The sequence below is a fragment of the Atta colombica genome, unplaced genomic scaffold (genome assembly GCF_001594045.1).
Source record: "Atta colombica isolate Treedump-2 unplaced genomic scaffold, Acol1.0 scaffold219, whole genome shotgun sequence".
NCBI lineage: Eukaryota > Metazoa > Arthropoda > Insecta > Hymenoptera > Formicidae > Atta > Atta colombica.
Genome location: NW_017259315.1, coordinates 77,734 through 102,456, shown reverse-complemented (window position 1 = coordinate 102,456; position 24,723 = coordinate 77,734). Strand labels below are relative to the sequence as shown.

General features: G+C 30.8%; 2 protein-coding genes across 4 annotated transcripts in view; one reads left to right on the top strand and one right to left on the bottom strand.

Moving 5' to 3' along the window:
* The window catches only part of LOC108687842 (solute carrier family 41 member 1-like), a 29,424-nt gene extending 20,249 nt beyond the window's left edge, over positions 1-9,175 (top strand). For 2 of the 3 annotated variants that reach the window (XM_018193839.1, XM_018193838.1), the window contains exons 2-8: positions 4-402; positions 2,563-2,947; positions 3,540-3,719; positions 6,315-6,754; positions 7,358-7,578; positions 7,649-7,985; positions 8,656-9,175. In XM_018193839.1, coding sequence (XP_018049328.1) covers positions 311-402; positions 2,563-2,947; positions 3,540-3,719; positions 6,315-6,754; positions 7,358-7,578; positions 7,649-7,980 — 1,650 coding nt within the window. In that variant the 5' untranslated portion in view covers positions 4-310 and the 3' untranslated portion in view covers positions 7,981-7,985; positions 8,656-9,175. The remainder of the gene's footprint in view (positions 1-3; positions 403-2,562; positions 2,948-3,539; positions 3,720-6,314; positions 6,755-7,357; positions 7,579-7,648; positions 7,986-8,655) is intronic. The other variant, XM_018193840.1, reaches the window with a different exon arrangement.
* An 8,860-nt stretch (positions 9,176-18,035) lies between these two features.
* LOC108687866 (RNA exonuclease 1 homolog) overlaps positions 18,036-24,723 on the bottom strand; it is a 9,865-nt gene continuing 3,177 nt past the window's right edge. The window contains exons 3-9 of the mRNA XM_018193879.1: positions 24,094-24,496; positions 22,684-22,853; positions 19,966-20,427; positions 19,470-19,767; positions 19,229-19,391; positions 18,868-19,127; positions 18,036-18,768 (exon numbers count right to left, since the gene is read on the bottom strand). Of these exons, the coding sequence (XP_018049368.1) occupies positions 18,683-18,768; positions 18,868-19,127; positions 19,229-19,391; positions 19,470-19,767; positions 19,966-20,427; positions 22,684-22,853; positions 24,094-24,496 (1,842 nt within the window). The 3' untranslated portion in view covers positions 18,036-18,682. The remainder of the gene's footprint in view (positions 18,769-18,867; positions 19,128-19,228; positions 19,392-19,469; positions 19,768-19,965; positions 20,428-22,683; positions 22,854-24,093; positions 24,497-24,723) is intronic.

The following is a 24,723-nucleotide window of genomic DNA, read 5'->3' as shown; positions in this document are numbered from 1 at the left end:
CAGTGTCCTCAGGCAGGAAGAGGTTGCTTACCTTTCTTCGATTGGCACGTCGCAGGATCATTCATATTTTGACTTTCGCCATAATTAACAGTTCCTGAACGAATCTAATCAGCGAGAAAAAGAAAGAAAGAGAGAGAAGAAAAAGATAGTCACTCTCGACATAATTACGTAATTTACATTATTTGTGTCCTGAAATATAACTGCCGCCGTCGTCGTCGTCGTCGTTGTTGTTGGCGACGCGAATCTTATCATTCTCAAAAGAGAATGGCTGTATATTCGTGGCAGCGAGTATTATACAGCCTTCAGTAGGATGATAGAGGGCCAGGTGCATCAACATCCGGTACGAGTGCCGCCCGACAAGTTGCAGCCGCTCCAGAATGCTAATACCATCAAGTTCGAAAAGTACGTTGGAAAGTATTGTGCAAAAAGTTTTCGGTCTCTCGATCTCATGAAAAAAATAACCCAATATGTCGGGTTGAAAAACGTAAATTTACGTTTCGAGCACCGAAAAACGGCGAGTAATAGTGCTTCGGCATGGGACTGCGAATTAAAGAAGTATCATGTGACGAAATTAATAATGATTAAATTTATTTACTTGCATGCGATTTACAATGATCGATCGCACGCATACCACGCGCTCCTCATTCATTCGACATCGATTCATTTTACAATTCAAACTAAGACTTCGACATTCAAACTTTAAAGCTTCGAATTAGATATTAAAATTATTAAAATTTTGAAGCTTCAAAATTTCTATACTTCAATCTTCGAAGCTTCGAAAAATTGAAAATTATATAATTATTAATTTAGTATAGCTAATGGTAACACAAATATTTTCATTAAAAACGTACAAATATATTTATATATGAATATATTTCCATTTCTTTTCTATTCGTACCAATTTATTTTTACTTCTTGAAGCTTTAAAATTAACTTCGAAGAAACGAATTTTAAAAGTTTGAAGTTAATTTTGAAATTTTGAATTTTTCCCAAACCTCGTATCTTCAAAGCTGTCAAAAGTAATAATCCTAATTCAAACATCTTCTTTTCTGTTTAATTTTATGTCGTCAGAAAGGAGTGAATGTTTTTCTGATTACACAATTTTAATATTTAGCACGATAATCGATGATCATAAAGATTTCTAAAAATAAAATACAATCTTTTTTTAATTTTCAAGTAAAAAAATTCAAATAAGTCAAATCGAAAGAAATGTTATATAGGTGCAATATGTAATATTCGACTATTTTGTTGTCAGCTAGATCGCAGACTGGCATTCAACAATTTTATTCCAAAATGAACTATATAAACTATAAATAAACTATAATAATCCGAGCTTATCGTCTTTTTATACGTACAAATTAGTAATATTGTAACAATATTGCAACTTCTCAGCAATATTGCAGTCATTGCAGATCATTGCAAACGTTACAGTAATACAATAAGCTTCCGTGCTGTATAAGTATTGACATTAAGAGTTAATGAGACTTTTCTCTTATCGAGAGAGAGAGAGAGAGAGAAAGAGAGAGAGAGAGAGAGAGAGAGAGAGATCCAATTCACACTGTTAGATATTAAAGAAATAATGGTAATCCAATTCTTTGATAGTTTTATTATTTTTAGCTTTCATATGTTTCAAAATATAAATATTCCATTTCTGTATTAATGTTTCAAAATAAATAACATCTATATTAACATATGCACTTAATAAATAATAAATTAAATTTGAGTTAAATTAAATACATTTTGTTGAATTAAATTTTTAATTCCATTTTTTTAGTTAAAAATTAACGACATATCAAATAAGAATAGTAGCGATTTATGGAAATAATTAAAAATACTTCAAATTGGATATAATTTGACATTATGAATTTAATAGTGTAATATTGGCCAATTTAATACTGCGAACTGATTATTTTGAGTATTAAAACACTAAATAACAGTTTAACACTCAAAATAAGTATAATTAATTATTATCTTCCAGTATTAAATTTTAATAAGTATTCGACATTCATGAGGAAAAAAAGAGTTTCCTAATCTATTTTGTCAAATCAATAGGACTTAAACACATATACACATCACTACATACATTGACACATTACTGTCACTACATACTATTACATCAATATCACTCGCGCGCGCGCGCGCGCGCACACACACACACACACACACACACACACACACACCACACAGATGCGCGCGCGCGCGTATAAATTTTTTAATTAACTATAATCTTTCATATTAAATATCTAATTCTAGAAAGAACATTATTGAGTAATGTAATCTCTAGATCAAACCAAGATTGTTTCATATGCGTACAAAATATAAAAGTTGTAAATTGTCAAAAGCAAATATTATTATAAGTTGACGTTAAAAATCTGTAACAAAATTGTAATTTTCCAACTTTCTTTTAAATACGAAAGAATCGTCTGTTTTACTGATTTTTTAAATAAGTACTTTTCTAACTGCCTATATAAAGGCAGTTAGAAAAATACTTATTTAAAAAATCAATAAAACAGACGATTTTAGGATTCCTTTAATCAGCAGAAATCTTATTTCTGTCGGCAGTGAGCAATGTAAGGAGCCTCTGCTTCCGGAGAAGCAGAACTCCCACAGGATGACACCAACCGATGGCCGCTCGCGGACCGCTTCCGAGTCAAAAGATACCACAACCACCGTCACCACTACCACCAGCACTGCAACAACCACCAATGGACAAGTAGCTGCGAATACCACTGGTGGACATGATGACTGCCTTGAGGTAACTATTTTTGACGAAGGCATCGACGGCGGCCGATTGCCGGACGTCGTCGCCGAAAGCAAGATCTACGGCGTGACCGAAGAGGATGAACCGCTCGAGTCGTACTTGGCAATTACCATCCAGGTCTTTATACCTTTCCTAATTGCTGGCCTGGGCATGGTGGGTGCCGGATTAGTTCTCGATCTCGTCCAAGTACGAATCTTTTTTACTCTTATCTTAATAATAAATTCTCATATGGATCTTTAGAAATATCTTATAAGATGTGTATTGAAAAATGTTTTGATTAAACCAACAAAATGTATTAAAATGCCATTCTTATTGATACGATATTAATTTGTTGATACATCTAATCTAAACAATTTTTTAGTAAGAACCAGGCAATCAATTCGACGACACGCGATCGTATTCTTAAATAGAACGTATCTAATGCTGATTTCTAATGTAGATTAACTTTAATTCTTTAATCGCAATTTAATTTACTTTTTATCTTTTTTCAGGACTAAAAAAAAATAAAAAAGTAAATTAAACTAAGATTAAAGTTAATCTGCATTAATAGAAATGAACATAGCTCGTATAATTGTTTTTATTCGAAATGTTGAATATTTTAAATAAAATTACGCGATTGGATTGTTTGAAAAAATAAAATTACTTAAATTGACTTTAATATTCAATCTAGATTTAAATCTTTATTTGATTCATTAATTAATCATTTTACATATTGAAGATCATCGACTTCAAATTAATATGATATTATAGCATTGATTGCATTTGTGTTCTTTTACAGCACTGGGTAGTCTTTGAGAAAGTCAATGAGCTTATGATTCTGGTACCGGCACTTCTAGGGTTGAAAGGTAATTTAGAAATGACTTTGGCGTCGCGTCTTTCTACTCAAGCGAATCTCGGACATATGGATATGCCAAAGGAGCAATGGCATATGATCATAGGGAATCTCGTTTTAATACAAGTAAGTAACAATCATTAATTCGACGGGACTGAAGAGTGGACTAATTTTCAGTAAACATCATCTAAAAAAGAAATAACATTAATTTTATAATTTTATAGTCAATAATGTATGATAATTATTATGTAACATATATGTTATATTTATATTGTTGAAGATAATATTATAACATTGATGCTATCTTAATTGGTACCCAATAAACATCAATTAACACAATATTATAATTTTACACTTAACAATGAAATAATTACTGTTAAGTTTGAAATTATAATTAATATTATATAATTACTAGTTGGTGTTTACTGGATGTTTACTGATTTTTCCGATGCAAAATGATTGATTCGCATCTTTTCCATGATAATCGACACAAATACAATTCGTTACCTATTTCGCGAGACTTCATAGTATACAATGATACGAAATAATATAAGAATTGTCAATAGATGCGTCAGAAACGTTATTTTGGCACACATAAAATCTCAAAGCAAACTTCGGACACTCCTCCTGCCGCGAAAGTTTACTTTCGTGAAACTGGTTCTAACTAGATGTTTCATAATTAAACGATATTTGTCATTTGTCATATGACTTCTAACTTAATTCCGTTCGAATACATTGCGAAATGCCGTATTAGCTCGCTTTGGCGCCGTGTATTTTTCCTCCTGAAACCTTCTTCTGCGATCGATTCACCCGTTTCTTTCAACTCCTCTAAAGAGAAATTGAAGAATATCGCATTCGTCACGTCTTATTTAATAACTATGAGACGCAACACGCGGAAAAGTTCTGCATTATTAATCATTCGGCTTCTTATCTCATCTAGTATCCTTATCATCTAGTATAAATATATCCATGAAATTTGGTGTTTTTTTTAATTCAAATTTAGTCTCGCAAATTTTGAGCTGCTATAATGGAAATGAAATTACTGTAATCCGCGAATCTCGATAAATGTGCCGACAGAATTCGTTCGGCATTATCATTTATCCTCGAAATTGTAAATTGGTAGAAAATACTGTGGGAAACAATATAGGCAATTTAATCCGTGGTTAATTGTGAAACAAAGCAGCGGAATCATTTTGAGAAAGCAAACAATGTTTCTCTTAGTCGCTCGATTTAGTGAATCGTGCTACACCCGCATTACCTGTCTTATCGGTGGCGCCACGATTTTATTTTATTATGTGTTCAACACTGACGATGATAGACGACGGCCTTCAGGAAGCCGACTGTTTGCCATACGATCCCTCGTACAATAAGTGAACGCGAGCTGGTTATCTCACGAGACACACCGCGCGATAAACGACACGTATGCACGGTTTGTCGGTATCTACACAGAAACAACGATTTTGCTAACGTATCTAAACATTTAACTAAATACAGGTTTAAAAATAACTTTGTTGATCAAAATAATAATATAGAAATGTTCAAACATAATAAGCAATACTGCAAAGTTTCAACATTAACAACCAATTTGGGAGTTCTATATAATTATTTTAATGGTTTAACAAAATTATTTTTAGATCTGTATAAGTTAATAAACCCTCTAATTATATGGAAAATTATATGGAAAATTGGATTTCGGTCATTCAACTCTATTACTGTTTGTTCAGGTTCTGATTAAGTTGTCATTGAGCAGTTCTTATCAGGCGCGCCTATTCGTTTCTTTCAGGCGTCAGGATATCAGGTAATTCTTATGCATCCTGTCATTACGCGCTCAGGTCCTGATAAAAATGATTTCAGGAAAATCACTTTAGACAGATCTTGCTCTTGACCTGATTGAGTCCTGATCGTGCCTGAAAGAAATCTCAAACGTCTGTTCGGGAAGTTTTCACATAATAATGTAGCTTATAATGTGAGGAACAAAAAATATCATAGACAAGATTCAATAAAAAAGTTTTTTAACTGTAATGTATCAAAGGTACTTTGTGAACATTTTTGATATTTTTATATATTTCAACAAAAATCATTCTTTTCGCGTATGACGATTAACATATTTCCAATTTTCCATATAGTGCAGGATCCTTCTAAATACTTTAGAAAAACCAATTTACATATATACAGACGTTTATAATTTCCGACGATAAAAATTAAATACAATTTCCCAAATATGCAAAAAAGTTACGATTGTACTAATGAATTTGCAATTTTATATATATATATATGTATTTAAAACTAATTTAAAACTAAAAGTTTTAAATAAAAAATCAACGCATTCAAACAAATATGCTAGTACAATGTAGATTATACAATTCTTCGAATTATCAGTCTATAAATCTAAAATATTTTTCTTTAACTTGTGGCTGGCTGTTCTTTCAATTTTTTTCCGGCATTGGAAATATCTTGCAAAATATCTATCAAATTGAATATTTATTAACATACGATTAAACTGCTGAAATTTGCTAAAAATCTCAATTTTTTTGCCAATTTTCAACATATATATCTCAGTATATATCTCAATTATATATCTCAGTATATATCTCTCTAACTAAGAAAAACTGTACTAAGAAAAATTGAAGAAACAAGCGAAGGGATTTAATTTCTCTTCAGCCATCAAGTTTTTTCGAGAGATCCATTACTCGGGATTAAAAGCACCCTAATCGTGCGCAGTGTCAAGCGATAGTGGTGGGATTCCTGGGTTCCGTGGTGGCGATCGTAATGGGTGCCTTCCGCAATGGCACAGTTTCTCTGGACCATGCTTATCTACTATGCGCCAGCAGTCTGGTCACCGCGTCTCTCGCTTCCTTCGTTCTGGGCCTTATTACCGCAGGCGTCATCGTCTTTTCCCGTCATTGCCATATCAATCCGGACAACGTGGCTACGCCGATAGCCGCCAGTCTCGGCGACATCACATCATTGGCTCTCCTCTCATGGATCGCCACCATACTTTATGAATGCATAGACAAGCAGGACTGGGTGGCACCTCTCGTCATAGCCTGTTACGTTCTCGTGACGCCGCTCTGGGTATGGATTGCCAAGAAAAACAAATATACTAACGATGTGCTCTACTTCGGCTGGACGCCGGTCATGGTGGCTATGTTAATTAGCAGGTAAAAAAAGTTTCTCAAATTCTTCGAAATTTTTCTGAAGCTTGACAGTAAATAAATCATAATATAGCATACAAATGTTGAATCAACATATCAAAAATGTTGAATTATAACACTGCAAATGTAATTAACATAGCAAATATGCATCATAGTGAAACACATAGATACAACGTTAAAAAAATATTTAACATTTAACATTGCAATGTTTTAACAACATTCTTTTAACGTTCTTTACTATATAAATAATTATTGATCAAAGGCTTATAAGATCTCTATTGTACAAGAAAAGAACCGTTTTACTAAAGTATTTAAAAATTTAGCTAGATACAGATTTGAAAATAATTATGTAAGACATTTAGGCTGATTGTTAGAATGTAAAAGCTTTTTGCGGCATTGTTCATCATGCTTGCAATTCTTACGTATTTTGATAAGCCAACAAAATTTATATACTTTCAGATCTATACAATCTATCTAAGTTTTTGAATACTTTAGCAAAATCATTTATTCTGTATATTATTAGAGTTTTATTAATCACATTTATCTATCATATTTCGAATATGGCTCAAAGGAAAGAAGAATCTATAATTGCGAAATGTTTTATTATAGCTGCGGCGGTCTTATATTGGAGTTTATGGTGTCGCGCTTCGAGAATCTGACAGTGTTCCAGCCGGTTATCAACGGCGTCGGTGGGAATCTGGTGGCCGTTCAGGCCAGCAGAATATCAACGGCACTTCACAAACAAGCCGAACTTGGCACACTTCTAATTCCACCGGGTCACACCCACCCCGTCATCTTCATCACTCCAATTGCCAATTTTTTTGGAAAAGGTAGCCTCTTTCGTGTTTTTTTTTTAATGATCAAGATTTTTCGTGATCCTTTATTGCTTCGTTTCTTCAGGTATGCACGCTAGAACCACGAGAGTTCTGATGACAATGGTGATACCGGGCCACGTTATTTTCATTTACCTGATCAATTACATGAAAGATGGTAACACATCGATGACTCCGCTCTTCGTCTTCGTTTACCTCTGTGCAGCGATGCTGCAGGTCGCAGCTCTCCTCTACATCGCCTACATAATGATCCATTGGATGTGGAAGCGAAAGATCGATCCCGACAACTCGGCGATTCCATATCTGACCGCGATGGGTGATTTGCTCGGGATCAGCCTGCTGGCGATTGCCTTTCAATTTCTGTACCTGGTCGGAGATCAAGATTTCGACGCGCCCTGACCGTAGTAAGATTAATTTTTATATAACTACAAGCGAAACTAATAGCAATCATAACAATTTTAACATACATACATACATACATATCATTCCTTTAAAATGACATAACTGAAAAAATGTGATTCTTGAATTTACTATAAATGAATTCAGTAAATATTATTATCATTAAAAGTAAACTAATTAACTTTATGAACAATCGTCAAAATCATCACAACTCAAAAAGAATAGTTTCAGGATTTCGTCAAAATTGCCACAATTTGAAAAGTGATTTTTGAAAGAAGAGTTCTGAAAATGACAAAAATGATTATTTTAAGGATATATTCTTTTGCTGATAATATTTGATTGGTCAAGATTTTTTACCAAGTTAAAAATAATTTTTTCTTCCTCTCTTTTCTGAGAAATTTAATTCTTTAAGTTCTTAAGAGTCACTTTTGAAGTAAGAAAGCAATATGCTAATTTTATTATTTATATAATTAAAATTATCTTCCTGGGAATGTAGTATGATATTAAATCAACATTAAAAATCAATTACATCGAGAAACATACAATAAAATTTCTATCTAACATTTCCTCGAACTTCTATGGTCATAATGATTGAAAAATCAGTTTATCGCATGCTCGACAGATGGAACGACTTATAAATACTCGAACAAGGCGTGTTGTATTTTTCTTTTGCAGGAAGTCGCAAATTATAGCGTTCTCCGGTAGGCGGGACGCACAAGTTAGAACTGTCGGACCGAAAGGGCATTCCTACGAGGCTGTGGTCGTCTGAAAGTATATTCCACCAAATCTAATCATCGATCTGTCAGTCCGCCGACGAGTCCCACGGACGAATGGTATTACTTGGCAAAGTATTAATAATTCACCACTTATATCCTGCGTTCGCCAAGAATGAATTAAAGAGTAGGTATCTTGGGACTGGTTGTTTGCATTTCGTGAAAACTGATCAAATGATTTTCATTATCAATGCGAACGTTTCAATACTTAATAATTCATAATTTTTTTTTAAAAAACGCAAAATATAAGTGACCGATCATTTGTACCTTGTCAAGTCGAGCGGGCGCGTACTCAGGTTTCAATTAGTTACTAATATATCAGAAGATAATACGAAGTCGGTAGCACGTGAAAAATTAATTCGTCGACTATCTAAAAATTGTATTTTAACGGAACGTGGAATTTTTCTTCCTAACTCTGAAATTCAAACCTAAAGTTTGAGAATTAATTTCTTCCAGAATAGCCGATAGAAACATTATTTAAATGGCGATAATTTTGCGAATATTTTTCGGCATCTAATAAAATATCTGTAAACAAGTAAAGCCTAAGTTTCGCTAGTTTTGAAACTTAAAGATTTCAAGATCTTAAAAGCATAATTTCTCTTTACTGTATAACAAGTAAAAAAATTGAAGGTTGTTGTATTTTCCGATTAGAAATAATTTATGAAGTTACATATTAAATTACAATCAAAGATTTGCGATAGCAGTTTAATGTTAGGACTCCGTAAGTCCAGAGTTCGTTCATCCTTGGACTCACAGTGAGAATTCTGGCTCTTCCACGGAGCGCGCGTAAATAAAAGCACGTGTAGTCGTCATACCAACGCGTATGTGTCTTCGAATAGTTGCCTTCGTATACGACGAAATTTAGATAGGTATTTAGAAGCTGCCACACGACCTATTTTTGGAAGCTTTGGAGAAGCTCTCGGAGATTTTACTCAAAACCCTTGAAATATCTGCCGCATAAAATCCTACTTTAGCTCTTACGATGCGGTTTAATGGGAATTTGGTCTTCCTCGCGCAAATAATTCCAAGATTTTTTAATCTTCTGAATTGTTTATCAATATGCGGAACGTCTTTCGGTTCTAGAAAATAATTCTTATAGAAATTTAATACTAGTATTGATTAATTGATTATTTATTTTGAGCATTAAGAATATTGTTAATATAGTACTTTAATATTAGAAATAAGTGATTAATTGTCCAGTATTAGTATTAAATTTTTTACAAGAGACTCGCCTGAAAGATATATTGTCAGGTTTATAGAAGTTGAGTCGATGACACGAGTTATTGTCAGTACGAGAGCCAGCAAAATCTCGTGCGATAGAGCGATAAAAATCCAGTAAACACTGTAACATAAGCTAATAAACTAACAGTAGCATAACATCAACGTCATAATTTTTATTCACACTTAATGTTATAAATGTAACATAACACATGTGTTGTTACATAACAATTATAATATGAAATTATAACATTCTCACACAGCATAAATTATTCTAGTACTATTGCAGTAATACTGAAATGTTACAACAATGTTGTTGCAAGTCTCTAATATTATAAGGGATTGATGTTATACGTTATTGTTGGTTGGTGTTTACTGCAAAATACATTTGTTAGTACTGTCATTTAACGAATGTATTTTTCAAAAATTAGAAGAAAATTTTGGGATATAAACGCGATAATTGCAGTTTATCGTCTAAAGCTGGCATAGGAACGAGTGAGCAGTTATTAAGAAATTAATTCACGAATTTCACTCGATCGACTGCATCGAGGTGTCGTTAGCCGATTGGAAACTCCGCGCGGCAAGGATGAACCTTGGCGAAATTATACGCAAATAGCATCGCTTCGAAGAGGAAACACGATAGGCGATTGAAAGCCGAATACATTTACAAGTCAATGTTCCATTGACGATTATTTCGGACATTATGTGAACGATTTAACCCTCCCGAGCTGACGCCAAAATCTATAACACAGCGATTATTGAAGCTGAGTTTAATAAACCTATTTATGTTAATTAATTCTCTAACGTAAAGTTTTTTCAGAACATATCCAGGAAGATAGAATCGAATCTTTCTCTGTTATATTCATTCATTTAATCAATGTACAAAATGAAAAAAAAAATGGAACATGGAACTCTTTTTTTTGTTTATTTATAAAAATATTTTTGAATAAATTTTACAATTTCCAATTTAAGCAAAAAAATACAAATTTTATTAACCTTTAAATAATTGTAGTAAAACAGAAAACACTTTGACTGAAGACATGGGATTCCAGACAGCATAAAATATTACAGTAATATTATAACAATATTAATAATTTAAATTACAATATTAATAATTAAAAGATTGTAATGTTTTATAAAACATTGCTGCAATATTGTAGCAATTTTTAGAGAAATATTATAGATATATTACTGCAATATTATGCAATATTTCGACAATTAATCTAGTTTTATTAATTGCTAAAATATTATTGCATTTCTTAGCATGATATATCAAAGTACACACGATATAATTATAATAAAAAAAACATTTAAGGGCTTAGAAAACATATCGCAAAGATCTTGGAAATTCCCAGAAGACTCGCAAACTTTTGCATACACCTTCTTATAGACCTGGATGTTTCTTCTTATAAGAAGCGTTCATCTCATAGCGGGATCACGTGCTTATGTATTGAATTGTAATATCGCAGCAATATATTACAATATTTCCTACAAAATATTAAAATTACGATATTTCACGATATTGTAATATTTCCAATAAAATATTAAAATTTCAATATTGCAGCAATATTGCTGTAATTTTTGTAATATTGCGCAATATTACTGCAATATTTTGTGCTGGAGGGCATCATATTTGACTCTAATCTTACTATTACAGTTAAAAAAAAAACAAATTTCAAGAAAAAATAATATAAAAAGAATGTATATTATAAAAAGGATTAAAAACATGAATATTAAGTATATTTTAGTAAGAATAATTTAAATTTACAGATATAACATAAAAAAATTGAATTAATATTTTTGACAAGAAATTTATAATTGAAACCAATAAACCGTCAGCCCTGGAGGGTTAATTCGTATTTTGAACACAATTGCAACACATAGTACAACACGTTTTTGTGTTTTAAGCGATACTTCAAATATGATATATTAATTTCGCTTGGTGCGTCCGTCGTGGCTCATACGGACGATACGCGCCGCTGTATAATATTGTAATAAATTAGGATATTTCATAAAGAAAAGAGAAGAAGGGAACGAAAGGACATCGTTACATTCCGTGTACATATTACCGTATTTTACGGTACGCTACGTACAATATATTATAGGCACCGCATCGGAGACTAATATTTAGTCTTCGCGATGGGGGAGAGGGATTCACGTCCAAGACATCGCCTTTCGGCCCACACATGTTCAGTATTATCGCTTTTACGACGTTGCCTGGAATCGCCGAGATATCCTTGGTGAAAATTTTTCTTAGAATGCTTTATATAATTTTTTCAGAATTTGTATAAATTTCAGAACTTTTCAGAATTTCTGTATGATTTTATACATATTATTGTTATATTTTATATTCCACTGTTTATTAACTATTAAATAAATACATATGAAGTAAATAATTATACATTTATGAATAAATCACATAAAATAGCCAATATTTTCAAGGATAAGAATGAATTTTGGATCTTGGTGCTTAATAGTTTATACATATGTAAATTTTAAATACATCTTTCAAGTATATAATCTTGTATCTCGATTAGTTGTCGGATTTGAAACGCAATCATAAACTGATATTGAAATATTATTATCACAAATTAAATTGATTGTCAATTTAATAATGATACTAATAAATTTCTTAAAATACTGCAAATAATTTATTGCGAAAAATATGCATTGTTTATTGTATCTATTTCAGCTTAGTTTCTTCATTCCTTTTATAATTTTATAACTTTTTATCAAATTTTTTTTATGAAATACTTTTCACAAATGCTGAGAAATCTTTTCTAGAATACTGAAATATTCTAAGATTCCCCATATAGCACAGAAATATTGCAGCAACATTTTTCAACAAAAATATTTCATTGAAAGATTGCAACATTGCAAAAATATTGCTGTAATATTTCAACAATATTACAGCAACGTAAAAATATCGGTTTTAAAAATATTAATACGTAATGTTGCAGCAATATTACAACATAATATATATGCAATATTAGGTTTTGCGCATAGTGGAGAAATGTTTGCAATATTATTGCAGAAACATTGTAATAATGCAACAACATTACTTGTAATATTACAAAGTTATCGCAATATTTATTAAGATTATATAAGATTTTGTACTGTATAAATTAAAATATAAAAAATTAGAAATAGAAGTTAAATGTAACATACAATGAATACAAATAAAATATGACTTCATAATTAATTATGTCTTTATATTTTATAGATGTGTTCTGATATACACTGCCAGTACTGAAAATCTACAGTATACGTAACATGAATTATAAATTTTCAGTACTGTGCATATCGGAATGCACGCCTATAAATTATAAAGACATAATTAATTATGAAGTCATATTTTATTTGTATTCATTGTATGTTATATTTAACTCCTACTTATAATTTTTTATATTATACATCTTATATCTTATTATTGTGTCCATTGTGCATTATATTTAATTCTTACTTCTAATTGTTTTACGTCTATAAATTATAGATATTGATTACGTTTACACTTTATGTCCGTTTTCACTAATGTAGATTAACTTTAATTTCGATTCAATTTACTCTTCGTCTTTTTCTAATCTTTAGAACTAGAAAAAGACGAAGATAAGTTGAACTGAGATTAAAATTAATACTATATTGGTTGAAATGGACATTAATCGGATTTAATAATATTCATAGTTAGAAATTAACCAGTCATTTCATTTTTCAGAGGAATATAGTTGAGATTCAATTTCATAATACAGATGTTATAAAACCCGATTAAGTGTGCCATGTAAACGTGATCATTAATTCCTATTCTTCCATTATGTCTAGATCCTTACTTTATTGGATTATACACAAATCAATATATATAAGTCTTAATACTCAAAGTAAAGCTTTCTAGCAGAGGCACAAATCGACAAGAGTCATTCTTGTTTTTATTTCTTACTGATTTTTTAACAAGACCAGGATAACTCTTATGTCAATTTGTGTCTCTTGCTGGAAATATTTTTAAAATACTGCTGCAGTAATATTGCTGAAATAATATTGCAAAAAAAAGTCTTCGCAATATTTCTGCAACATTGTATTGCAATATGCAACATTAAAATGTTGCAGCAATGTTGCTACAAGTTTCTATGCTGTACGGGTTCTCATTCTACACAAATATTCCATAGAAAACTTATAAATTTGAAGAAATTTAAGATATAATTCTTTCATAAATCTTCATAAAGATATAAAAAAATTTTTTTAAATATTATTAATAATATTAATATTAATCGATTTATTATATTGTCAACTGTAATATATAATAGTTAAATATTATAAGATATTGTGTGAGAATTCTTTTCATCAGGGATATTCCGACATAAGTATTCCGATTCCGCCGACAGAAAGCTTCTTCGGCGTGCGTGTCTTCTTGTGAACTGCGTTCAAGTCGATCTAATTAAGATAGCACAGTGCACTTATACGAGTAAAAAAAGAAGAAGAAAAGAATCACGGCGGAATGCGTCGCGATCGTGTTTTAACAGTACATGAATTCATCTGAATCTACCGAATCACCTCGCGGTTAGTTGCTTTATAAATTTCGTCAATGTGATAAAATAAGATAAAAAAAAAAAGAAATAAAAAAACTATGCGAACGTAAATTCTCGGAGCAACACACGTTGCGTTTCGTTATGCAGCTGAGTATCTTAAAAACTTTTATTACTCGTAGCGCCATAGTGATTGTTATTTGCTTTATTTTAATAAAAAGCAGTGTATATGTATTCTTTTCTTTTTATATAATATTTGTTAATATCTGATGAGAGCACAATCGATCGTATCATGAAAAACGTGCTATAAAAATACGCAGACAATAAATATGCAATCTGAGGGCGGATGTGTAAAGTATTTTGTATGTGTAAAAAAGCTGACGGGAATTTATATGATCCCCCTGTACAGAACCGACTTTTGCAAATAAAAATGAGACAAAAAAACGACATATATTTTAAACCATTTTACTCTCGCTATTTGTAAAAAACTTTTGAAAGGGAAAGAAGGATATATCGAAGAAGAAGAATACTGGCACTCGCCGGATTTTAAATCCTCGTCTTGATGTACATGATACATCTATAAGAACAGTCATTCAAACTTTATCCGTAAACAGCATAAGTTAGAACGATGAATGTGCAGACAATAATAGCACAGACAGAAGGAGAAAGGAGAAATATTTTGTATACCGCGATCACATCATGTGTTCTTGCGAACAATAGAACTGGATAATTCTTCAATGAGGAGATCGAGCGTTTTCCTTACAAAAGTTCAATTTAATACTGACCAATGCTGAAAATTATCTATTTTCACTAATTAAAAGCACTGGACAACAGTGTTTTTAATATTTGAAAAAAGTAATTAATATTACCTTCCAGTATTAAAACTTTTGTAAAAGTTCGGAAATAAAAGTTCCTATCTACGTTAGGTCTATGTTTTAAAATGTTAAAAAGGAATACGAGAAATAATTAAACATTTTGCATCGTGAGCGATTAATGTTGCAAATTATATCCGGCGATATTTGCACTGTAGTCACTTACAAAGTATTAATCAATCGAATTCCACGATGAGAAAGAACGTAACGCAATAATAATTGCGCGATAATTGTCCAATGTCCAGCTGAAGTCATTAACTGTTAAATACACGAATTAGTTGAGCGGCATATAGTGATCGAGAAATATTTTGACGTAAATCTCACCGAGATGTAATTTTGTAAAATGTGTACAATATATATGAAATGTACGGAAAAACGTTCCATCTGTGGCTTTTCTTTTTACGATGTTACATTATAGTTTCAACATTATGAAGCGTAATATAATTAGATATCGAAAGAGTATATATGTTAAAATCTATAATTGTGAGGTTTACATTTATAAAAAGAGTACATAAGAATATATGCAAAGTTTGTAGCGCATCATCTTGTTTTTATTTGATGCTACTTTATTCATTTCTAGAACTTCCAATTATGTATTGCCATATAGGATCGTGACATTATAAGCAAGAAATGACACGTTGAAGTTTCTTGCATTTGTAAATAAAGAGAATTTGAATAAAATAAAATAATAGAGATAATAATAGATAGAAATGGCCCAACAAATGAGAATGAATTAAAATGGATTGAAATCTTTTTCTATCTGAATGCTTTTTCTATCTGTATTTTAAATAGCGAATACTTTTTTTTTATTTAATTAGATTCAATTGAATTCAATTAGATTTAATTGGATACAATTAGATTGAAAAACTGCATTTCCTATTCAAAATTTTGAATTGAATAGTATTCACAATGTGTATGTTTTGCAGAAAAAGCTAATATTATTTTTAGATTGAATGGCATAGAGATAAACTTCATGCAATTCCTATAAATGAATAAAAATGTATTCAGGATTGAAAAGCATTCGTTTTAACATTCGTGAATCAATATTTCTGAAAATCTGAATCCATTTCAATTTATTTCAATCCATTCTCGTTTGTTGGGGGGTCCACGGCTTCACCCCTAAGTAAATAGTCGTAAAAGGCACGTGAAGCGTTTATCGGCGTTTACTCAACGTGCATGCGTAGTCTATTTTTACTTCATGTGCCTTTTACTATCATGTGCCAACTATTTACTGTCTGTAAATTTAATTTGAAATTTGCTTCTGAAAATCTGAATAAATTTCAATCCATTCTCTTTTATTATATAGATATTCAGTCTGTTCACAAAGTTTGCAAATGAGCTAACAACTAACATACTATCTCGGAAGAAATAGCGTTGATAGTGCAGTTATGACGCAAAACATTACCATTAATGACGCCATGATTGTGTTTATTGTTAACGCTATCTGCAGCTCCACGAACAGCTTTTAATATAGCGCTAATGGATGCTTTTCATTTAGTGACACAAATCGATACAAGCATATCTATTTTTTTCTTTAGTGAGTAATAAAAATAAAACAATATATCTATTTCTTTCTCTTAGTGAGTAATAAAAATAAAACAATACTTGTGTCATCAAATGAAAAGCATCTCCCCGAACACTAAAAAACATAAGCTTCGATAATCTATATATTGTTTACATGGATGATACATAAAACATAGTTGATATTATATATATATAGATTAATTTATTATTATATATTATACGGGTAAACACACAACTCTGAATTGTATATTTTTATAATTACCGATAGTCGATAAGATAGTCAACAATTATATCAATTGATATTATTATTATTATATTAAAAAATACATACTTTTTGCAAGGAATATTTTTTCGACAATTTGTCACAAATTTCAGAAGATGTGCATTCTAATAACTTATTTGCTACAACTTTTATTATTTTAGAAAGAAAAAGATAAACGTATATGTATAAATTACACATCAGAGAAATATGTTAATACTTTTTAAAAGCAAAGTTGTAGACCAAGCATCAGATTTCTCTCTGGTCGATGTGTTATATTTATCCATATAGTCCTACACACAATGAAGAAAATATTAGGAATAGGAATAAATATTAAGAGTTCTGTTCCTAATATTCAATATATTGTGCGCAAGCCCTAAAACAAGCGATCTCGTCAGAATTAGATTTCACTTTAGAATTCAAAATGTCTAATAATAATTATGTACACATATTCATAAACTTTTTATATGCACACATAAATGTAATTCTTACTTTTTTCAATACTTTAAGGGATAAATGCATCTTTCGGTAATGCATAAACTCAATTGCAGTATAAAAATAAATATATTTATCTAATTATTATTTGTTTTATAACCATACAATATCATTAATAAGTTGTTAATTTATTATTGTTCTTTGAAATATGTCTATGCTATAAGGTTGAATCAGTAAATAAATAGGTGCAACGTATCTCATCTTTTTAATACTATAAAATATATAAAATATAAATAAGCGATAATGTAACGGGATATAAAAATATTAATTAAAATGTCGCGATGCATGTCAAATTCTCCGCACTGAGATTTTCTCATTTGACTTAATGCTTTAATAAATTTGATAAGAATTTATGTCGTAGATATAATTTTATTAGCTAGATGAATCCATTTAGTTTAAAAAGAAATCCTAAGTCGAGGTCAATGAGTGTATATTACATATTTATACACAAGAAGATATAATACAGTATATAAAAAGTGCGCAGTATGTAGGCAGTAAAGTATGTATGCACAACAGTACTGGCCTGCAACAAGATACCATTAAAGACCAACCTGTAAAAATTTTGGTGACATTTGAATAATTAGCTTACTAATTTATTATTTTTCATTCTACGCATTCTAGATGCATATCGTAGATGTGTGTGTACACATATTTGTGTGTATGACGCAATAAGAATTCGATTTTAAACTGCACTTGCTATTCGATTATCCAAACAGAAAAAAACTAATAACTAATAAGGTAAAAAATTAATTTTGCACGAATATTATGTCATAAATATAGATGTGCTTACTTATGAAAAATAATAAATCATAAATTAAATACGTATAAGTTAATTATTCAAATATTAATATCAGATGGACAAATTAATAATGCTTATATTCTGTCTAATTATTCGCGGAACTACTCAATCCCAAAATAATTTGATCAAATTGTCTTTAACAGTATTTCCTCGATAATATCATTTATTATCGAAAAACGAGTTGTAAGTTGTAATTAGTATACAACAATCGTGATAATGTTTGTTCCTAAAAAAGTGTGAGCACAGTTTCACTGTAATTTCGCTTCTTCCTTCACTTTCCAACGAATTAATTCCATGCAAGCGATGGCATCTTCTTTACTGTCATGACCACCAACTGGAATATAAATCATTATTAAATATTATTTTAATTATTATGTGTCATTTATAGACACTTAATCTTTTACCCTTCTCATACAAAAAATTATAAACTCACCATCATTTTGTATGATTTTTCTAAGATATTCGGAACAGAGATTTTTCAATGCCCTTTTTTGCGGATATCCATTTCTATGCGGGAACATGATGCTGGTATCCACGACGGTATCGTGTAATAATTTTAAAGCTTTGAAATCACTTTCAAGACTGTGACCTACCAAGATTGTTTTATCCGAGAACATCGTGAGAAGCGTAGCTTGTACATCTAAAATATTCGTCGTCACATCCTTCATATCTTCTTCCGTAATTCCTGAAAACCTATTATAGCAAATTATTATCGTATACATAAATCAATAATTTGTCGACTTATATTCTAATATGTCCAATAAGTTGGGTCTCTTATAATTTTTACAATTTACCTCGTATTGTAATCAATTATTGGATTTTGCGGTTTGACTAACGTTTCGTATATTACTTTACAATCTTCGTCAACAATCGTCACTCTGGTTAGTTCTAAGCCTTGTGTGGTATAGCACATTTCACAATCGAGTGCGTAAACACCTTGCTCACCTATAGGAACATCTTTGCACACGGAAAAAGAAATTAATATATTTGAATACATGTATGGGAAAAGTGCAAGAGAATCTGAAAGTACCTTACCTTTCGATAAAGTCGTAACATAACCACGAAGATTCTCATAATCTGTATAATCCCACACGTGCGTCTTTGCGTCGCAACAACCAAGAGCAGAACCATATTGCTGACAACAACTATATTTACCTTCGCCTCTAACTGAAAACTTTCTGCCCCAATGATATATACAATTTTGTTGTCGTACAGCAAAGCCTTGTTTATTTATCATATACACTTGGCCACACCGGCTACATATTCTCTCATTAGGCACTTTTGACAAAACGGTTTGGTTCCGCGAATTTGTTACATACATCTTCGCTCGTCCCTACAAAATATAAAAACGTACTTTATTAATAAATGTTTGATAAATGTTTCGTGTAAACAGAATATTTCAACATTTTATATTTATTATTACTTTATATCTATTATCGTTTATTTTATTTCCTTCATCTGTAATAATTTGAACAAATGTATATAATAATAATTTCTTCAATTATATATTTTATCTGTATTGTTTTCTAACCTTTGTATCATCTGGGTGTTTACGCGGAAATCCGTTATCTCTAAGCTGCTGTTCCGACATAATCCATTTCTTAAGCATGTTATAGAGTGCTGGTCCTTTAAAATCTATCATACTCTTCTTGCTTTTAACTACACTCCAAGAACCTTTTGACTTGCCAACAAGAACAGCTTCGTGAGACATCATACCGCTTAAATTAACGAATTTTTCGTTCGACTGGTTTTGATCTACTTCCTTTCTTAATCTATGAGCCGCCAACATGCATGAATTTTTATATACCGCGAGTGCCTTGCATCTCTCGTGACACGCGAATTCTTCTCTAACGGCTCGTTGCGCTGCATCATCCCCATTCGTATAAATTTGCACGCATATATCGTGCATTACATTAATATAATACTGACGAACATTTAAGGGGAATTTTTGAGTAGCGACTTGCAGCGGTTCTGGACGCATGAGTTGAGGCACCTGCGTAAATAGAATTTTACGACAAACTTTTACAACTTTTACAAACGTATTAATTGGCTGCAGAACAGACAGAATCTCTTTGTTCTGCAGTCAACAAATAGGCTTGAAAAGCTTATCGTATGACAAAAAACAGATGAATATAGGCCAGTATTCATAGTCGGATCTTATATTTAAGACAGTATTAAGTACAGTCTTAAGATGTCATGAACCAACCAGAAGACCGCAGTGATTTAAGATATTACTTAAGACGGTCTTAAAAACCGACTATGATTATCAATCATAATATTAATCTAATTATTTAGTTTAGTATTATGATTATCAATCATAATATTAATCTAATTATTAGTTCATGACATCTTTAGATTCTATTTAACCCGGGAGTAGGCGCGTCTCAAAATTAACGTTAGTAGACGCGTCCCGGTCATTTTGACTGAAATATATTTTCGCACATAGTTATATGTGTTATAACTAGAATACATGTATTATATGATGATTATATGATTATAATTATTATAAGTAATTAATAAGAAAATGAGATTACAAATACTAATTACACTTACGTAAGTGAGTTTATACGTACTATTGCATACCGAGACGGGCGTGTTCCGTTTGAATGTTGCATCATCCCTAATTTTTGTCAAGCTGTCTTTTTCGTGATTGTTTCCTTTTTTTGATTTATTAAGTGTGGGAAAAAGTTCGTAGCATTTTTCCCGTTAGATGGCATTAAAAAAACGCCACGAACTTTTTCCTAATATTATCTGCATTTTCGAACTAGTTTATGGCTAGGTCGCGGCCGAACTGGGTATGAGAGCCAATAAAAGAAACAAAAGAAGACTAACATAAGCGCGCGCTATGGTCTTTTACATCGACCATTACAAATATATCAAATTTTAAATAGATATAAGCATGTTTATGTCATCTATTTTCGTATACTATACAAAAAAACATTAACAAACATTTACGTAAAGGTAAAAATATAATAGTATCAATAAATTGAAAAATATAAATAGAAAACGGAAGAATGCGGCAAAATGATCGGTATGCGATCACTCTCGGTTAAGTTAAGGTTCTCGGTTAAGTTAAGATTCTTAAATATAAGAATCGACTATGAATATTACTATCCTAATGTTCATTTCTATTAATGTAAATTAACTTTAATCTCTATTTAAGGAGATGCTGGAGTGACGAATTTAGATGTCGATACAAACTTTTTTAATTCTAAAAAAATGTCGACAATAGTAGTATTTTTAATTCATTTCGTACATTACATCGCTTTGTTGCACTCAAATGCATACATCTGTCCTTACCTAACATATTATAAAGCCATTTCATCCAAGATTTGGGCCGATATTTATAAACCTTATTTTAAGATATATAATATCTTAAATAATGTCTTAAGATGCTAATAAAAAAGTTCTTTGATTGGATTTATGACATCTTAAGACTGTACTTAAGACAATCTTAAATATAAAATTCGACATAAATACATATACTGCTAGACACAATTATTGCTATTTATCATTCTGAATCTTTGCTAAGCATACATATACGTAAATTGTAAATTAGTATAAATCCTTTTTTTTAAGCTTTCTTAATTTCCATAAACTCAATTCGTTCAATTAATTCGACAAATAATGCAATGTTGATGCAGCATTTTGTCCATATAAGTTATAAAACTTTTGTATTAAAGAAACATCTATGATAACAGCTCTATCAGTTGAAAAATGTAAAACCTGTTCTAACGTGCTTTTTGTTTTCTGTTTCTTGCTTCTTGCTTTTTTTTACATCATGTCTTTTTTATTATTCCGTTTTCTGTCTTCTGTCGCTCGAGATAAAAATCAATGAACTTCGGAAGAAACAAGAAAAACGTGACAAGAAATACAATTGTCAATAACAATAAAAATTACAAAGAGGAAAAAAAGCAAGATATAAAAAACAAGAAAACAAAAAGCGCAGAATAGATTTTGTAGAATAGATTTAAGTTACACTGCCTCACTTCTTAATTTTATGTCTATTTTAATCCTGTAGAAAAATTTTTTATTCCGTTCAATCAATTCAGAAATTTTTGTACGGCTTTATCAATAATGTCGTCACTCTAGTATCCACTTAAGTTACTTTATATTTAGTTTAACTTATTTTTTACTTTGTTCTAGTTCTAAAAATAAGAAAAAGATGAAAGAATAAAGATTAAAGTTAATTTACATTGGTATAATTCTAAGTTGTATCACAATTAATAAGTTTTACAATTAAACTTACCACTTGCGGTATATGAGCAACGCGTACACCGCCCTTCGTAGTTTGCGCTATTGTTTTGTTGTCTACTACTTTAGTATCCGCGCAGAGCACCTTCGCTGCTGTCATTACGACCTTTTTTTTTTCCATCGCAAGAGATTTCGCATATGGAACATGAGCGATTCGAACGCGACCTGTAATACATATAACGTTAGCACTAAGTGATTTATTATTCGTAATTTGCGATTCCATAAAATTAACAAATAGTATGGACAGATTTGTCAAATTCGTCATTTTTACTTATAGTAATTTGTCGAGTGCTGAATAATTCACGAATAATAAAGTTGTCTATCTCTAAAACAAAAGACTTTGTTTGATTCTCATTTCGGCAATTTTAAATCGCATTAACAATTGCGTGATTGTGATTAGCGATTGGCGATTACTTTTTAATTCGATTAGAACAAAGCAGTCGATTGCTTTGCTCTAACAGCTCTAAGTGGTTGAAAAATAATCATCAATCACAATCGTTAGTATAATAACGGTTTGAAGTTATTAAACTATCGAAACATAATGGACCAATAACATTGAGGTTGATTTATTGTGATTGGTTGATTATGAATCGGTAGTCGGATCAGCCTATAGAATCGATAGTCTAATACGAGCTTCATTATTATGTATACATATATATGGATGAATCTTAATGGATGTTTTCCGATGGAGGATGAATATTTTTTTACTCTAGATTGCAATCAGTTCATTTCCCATGATAAAATGTTGGAATATCCAAGATTCATCCTGTATACATATGGAAAAATTATATTATAAAATATATTATATCATTATAATAAAATTACTAGATGTAAAATCATTAAATACAAACATTTAATATTTGAAAAATCACTTTTTTGCTTCAATTCTGGTATTTAATCTCAATTGGAGCAGCAGCAGCAATAAGCAGCTCTTGTTTGTAATCATTATATCAAGATTTTTAAATTTAATATAATCTGACTTTTAGATTCAACATAAAATATTCTGATCCTAAATTTTTTAAAAGAATTGTTCATGCAGATTTATTTTTTATAAAATTAAAAAGTGCGAAATCAAATCACTACGACTAAATCCATTCATGACAACTATATAAAATTACATTGAAATAATGCATGTAAGAGTGATTAACTCGTAATTGGCATATCGAATTCGATCCTGTATTAGTTTTGTAATTATTAAGGTAACTAGAAAAATTGAAGATCAATGAATGAAGATAAGAGTAAAAGAATTATGAGGTCAAATAATAATCTAGAAATTCAACTCTAATCATAGAACTATATTATAGAACTATATTACGAACGACAAATGACGAATCACAAAATCTGACACCAGTTTAATTAGAGATTTAACCAAATAACACAATAATTTTGCATATATCCAACTTGCCATTCGTATTCGGTAGCATGTCATTATTACTTATCGATGAGTTAGATTCAACATGTTCTTTATGCACTGAAACACGTTGTGTGGTACTACTTGAAGATCGATCTATTAACGTAGATATTGTTTGAGTCTTCATGTCAGTTGCCGCTTTCTCTGTCGCCTTTTCTGCGGCCTTTTCAGCCGCTGCTTTTTTCATCAAATGCCATCGCTCACACATTTTCTGATACGGATTTGTATGTTTTTTTGGTAATTGACTAGGACCTATCTGCCGAGTGACACTTGTGGCCGCTGAAGGATGAGCAACTCTTTTCTTACGTTCTTCTGTAATTTCTTCCATATTCTCAGTGTCATCTTTCACAGATTTTTTAACTGATACTAGTTTTGGATAGTCTGAAGCTTGATATTCCTGAGAAATGAATAAATATATACAATATAACCGATATACATTACATAAGTACTAAAATTATTACTTTTATTAATAAATTTTTATTTTTCATTAGATAAATTAAGGAAATTTTAAGTATCTCTAATTAAAATTTATATTAAAAATGCAAGAATTTTAATTAAAATACAAGAATGAAGTAACATTACATATATCGGCAAAAAATAAACTATTTTTATAATTAATAAAAT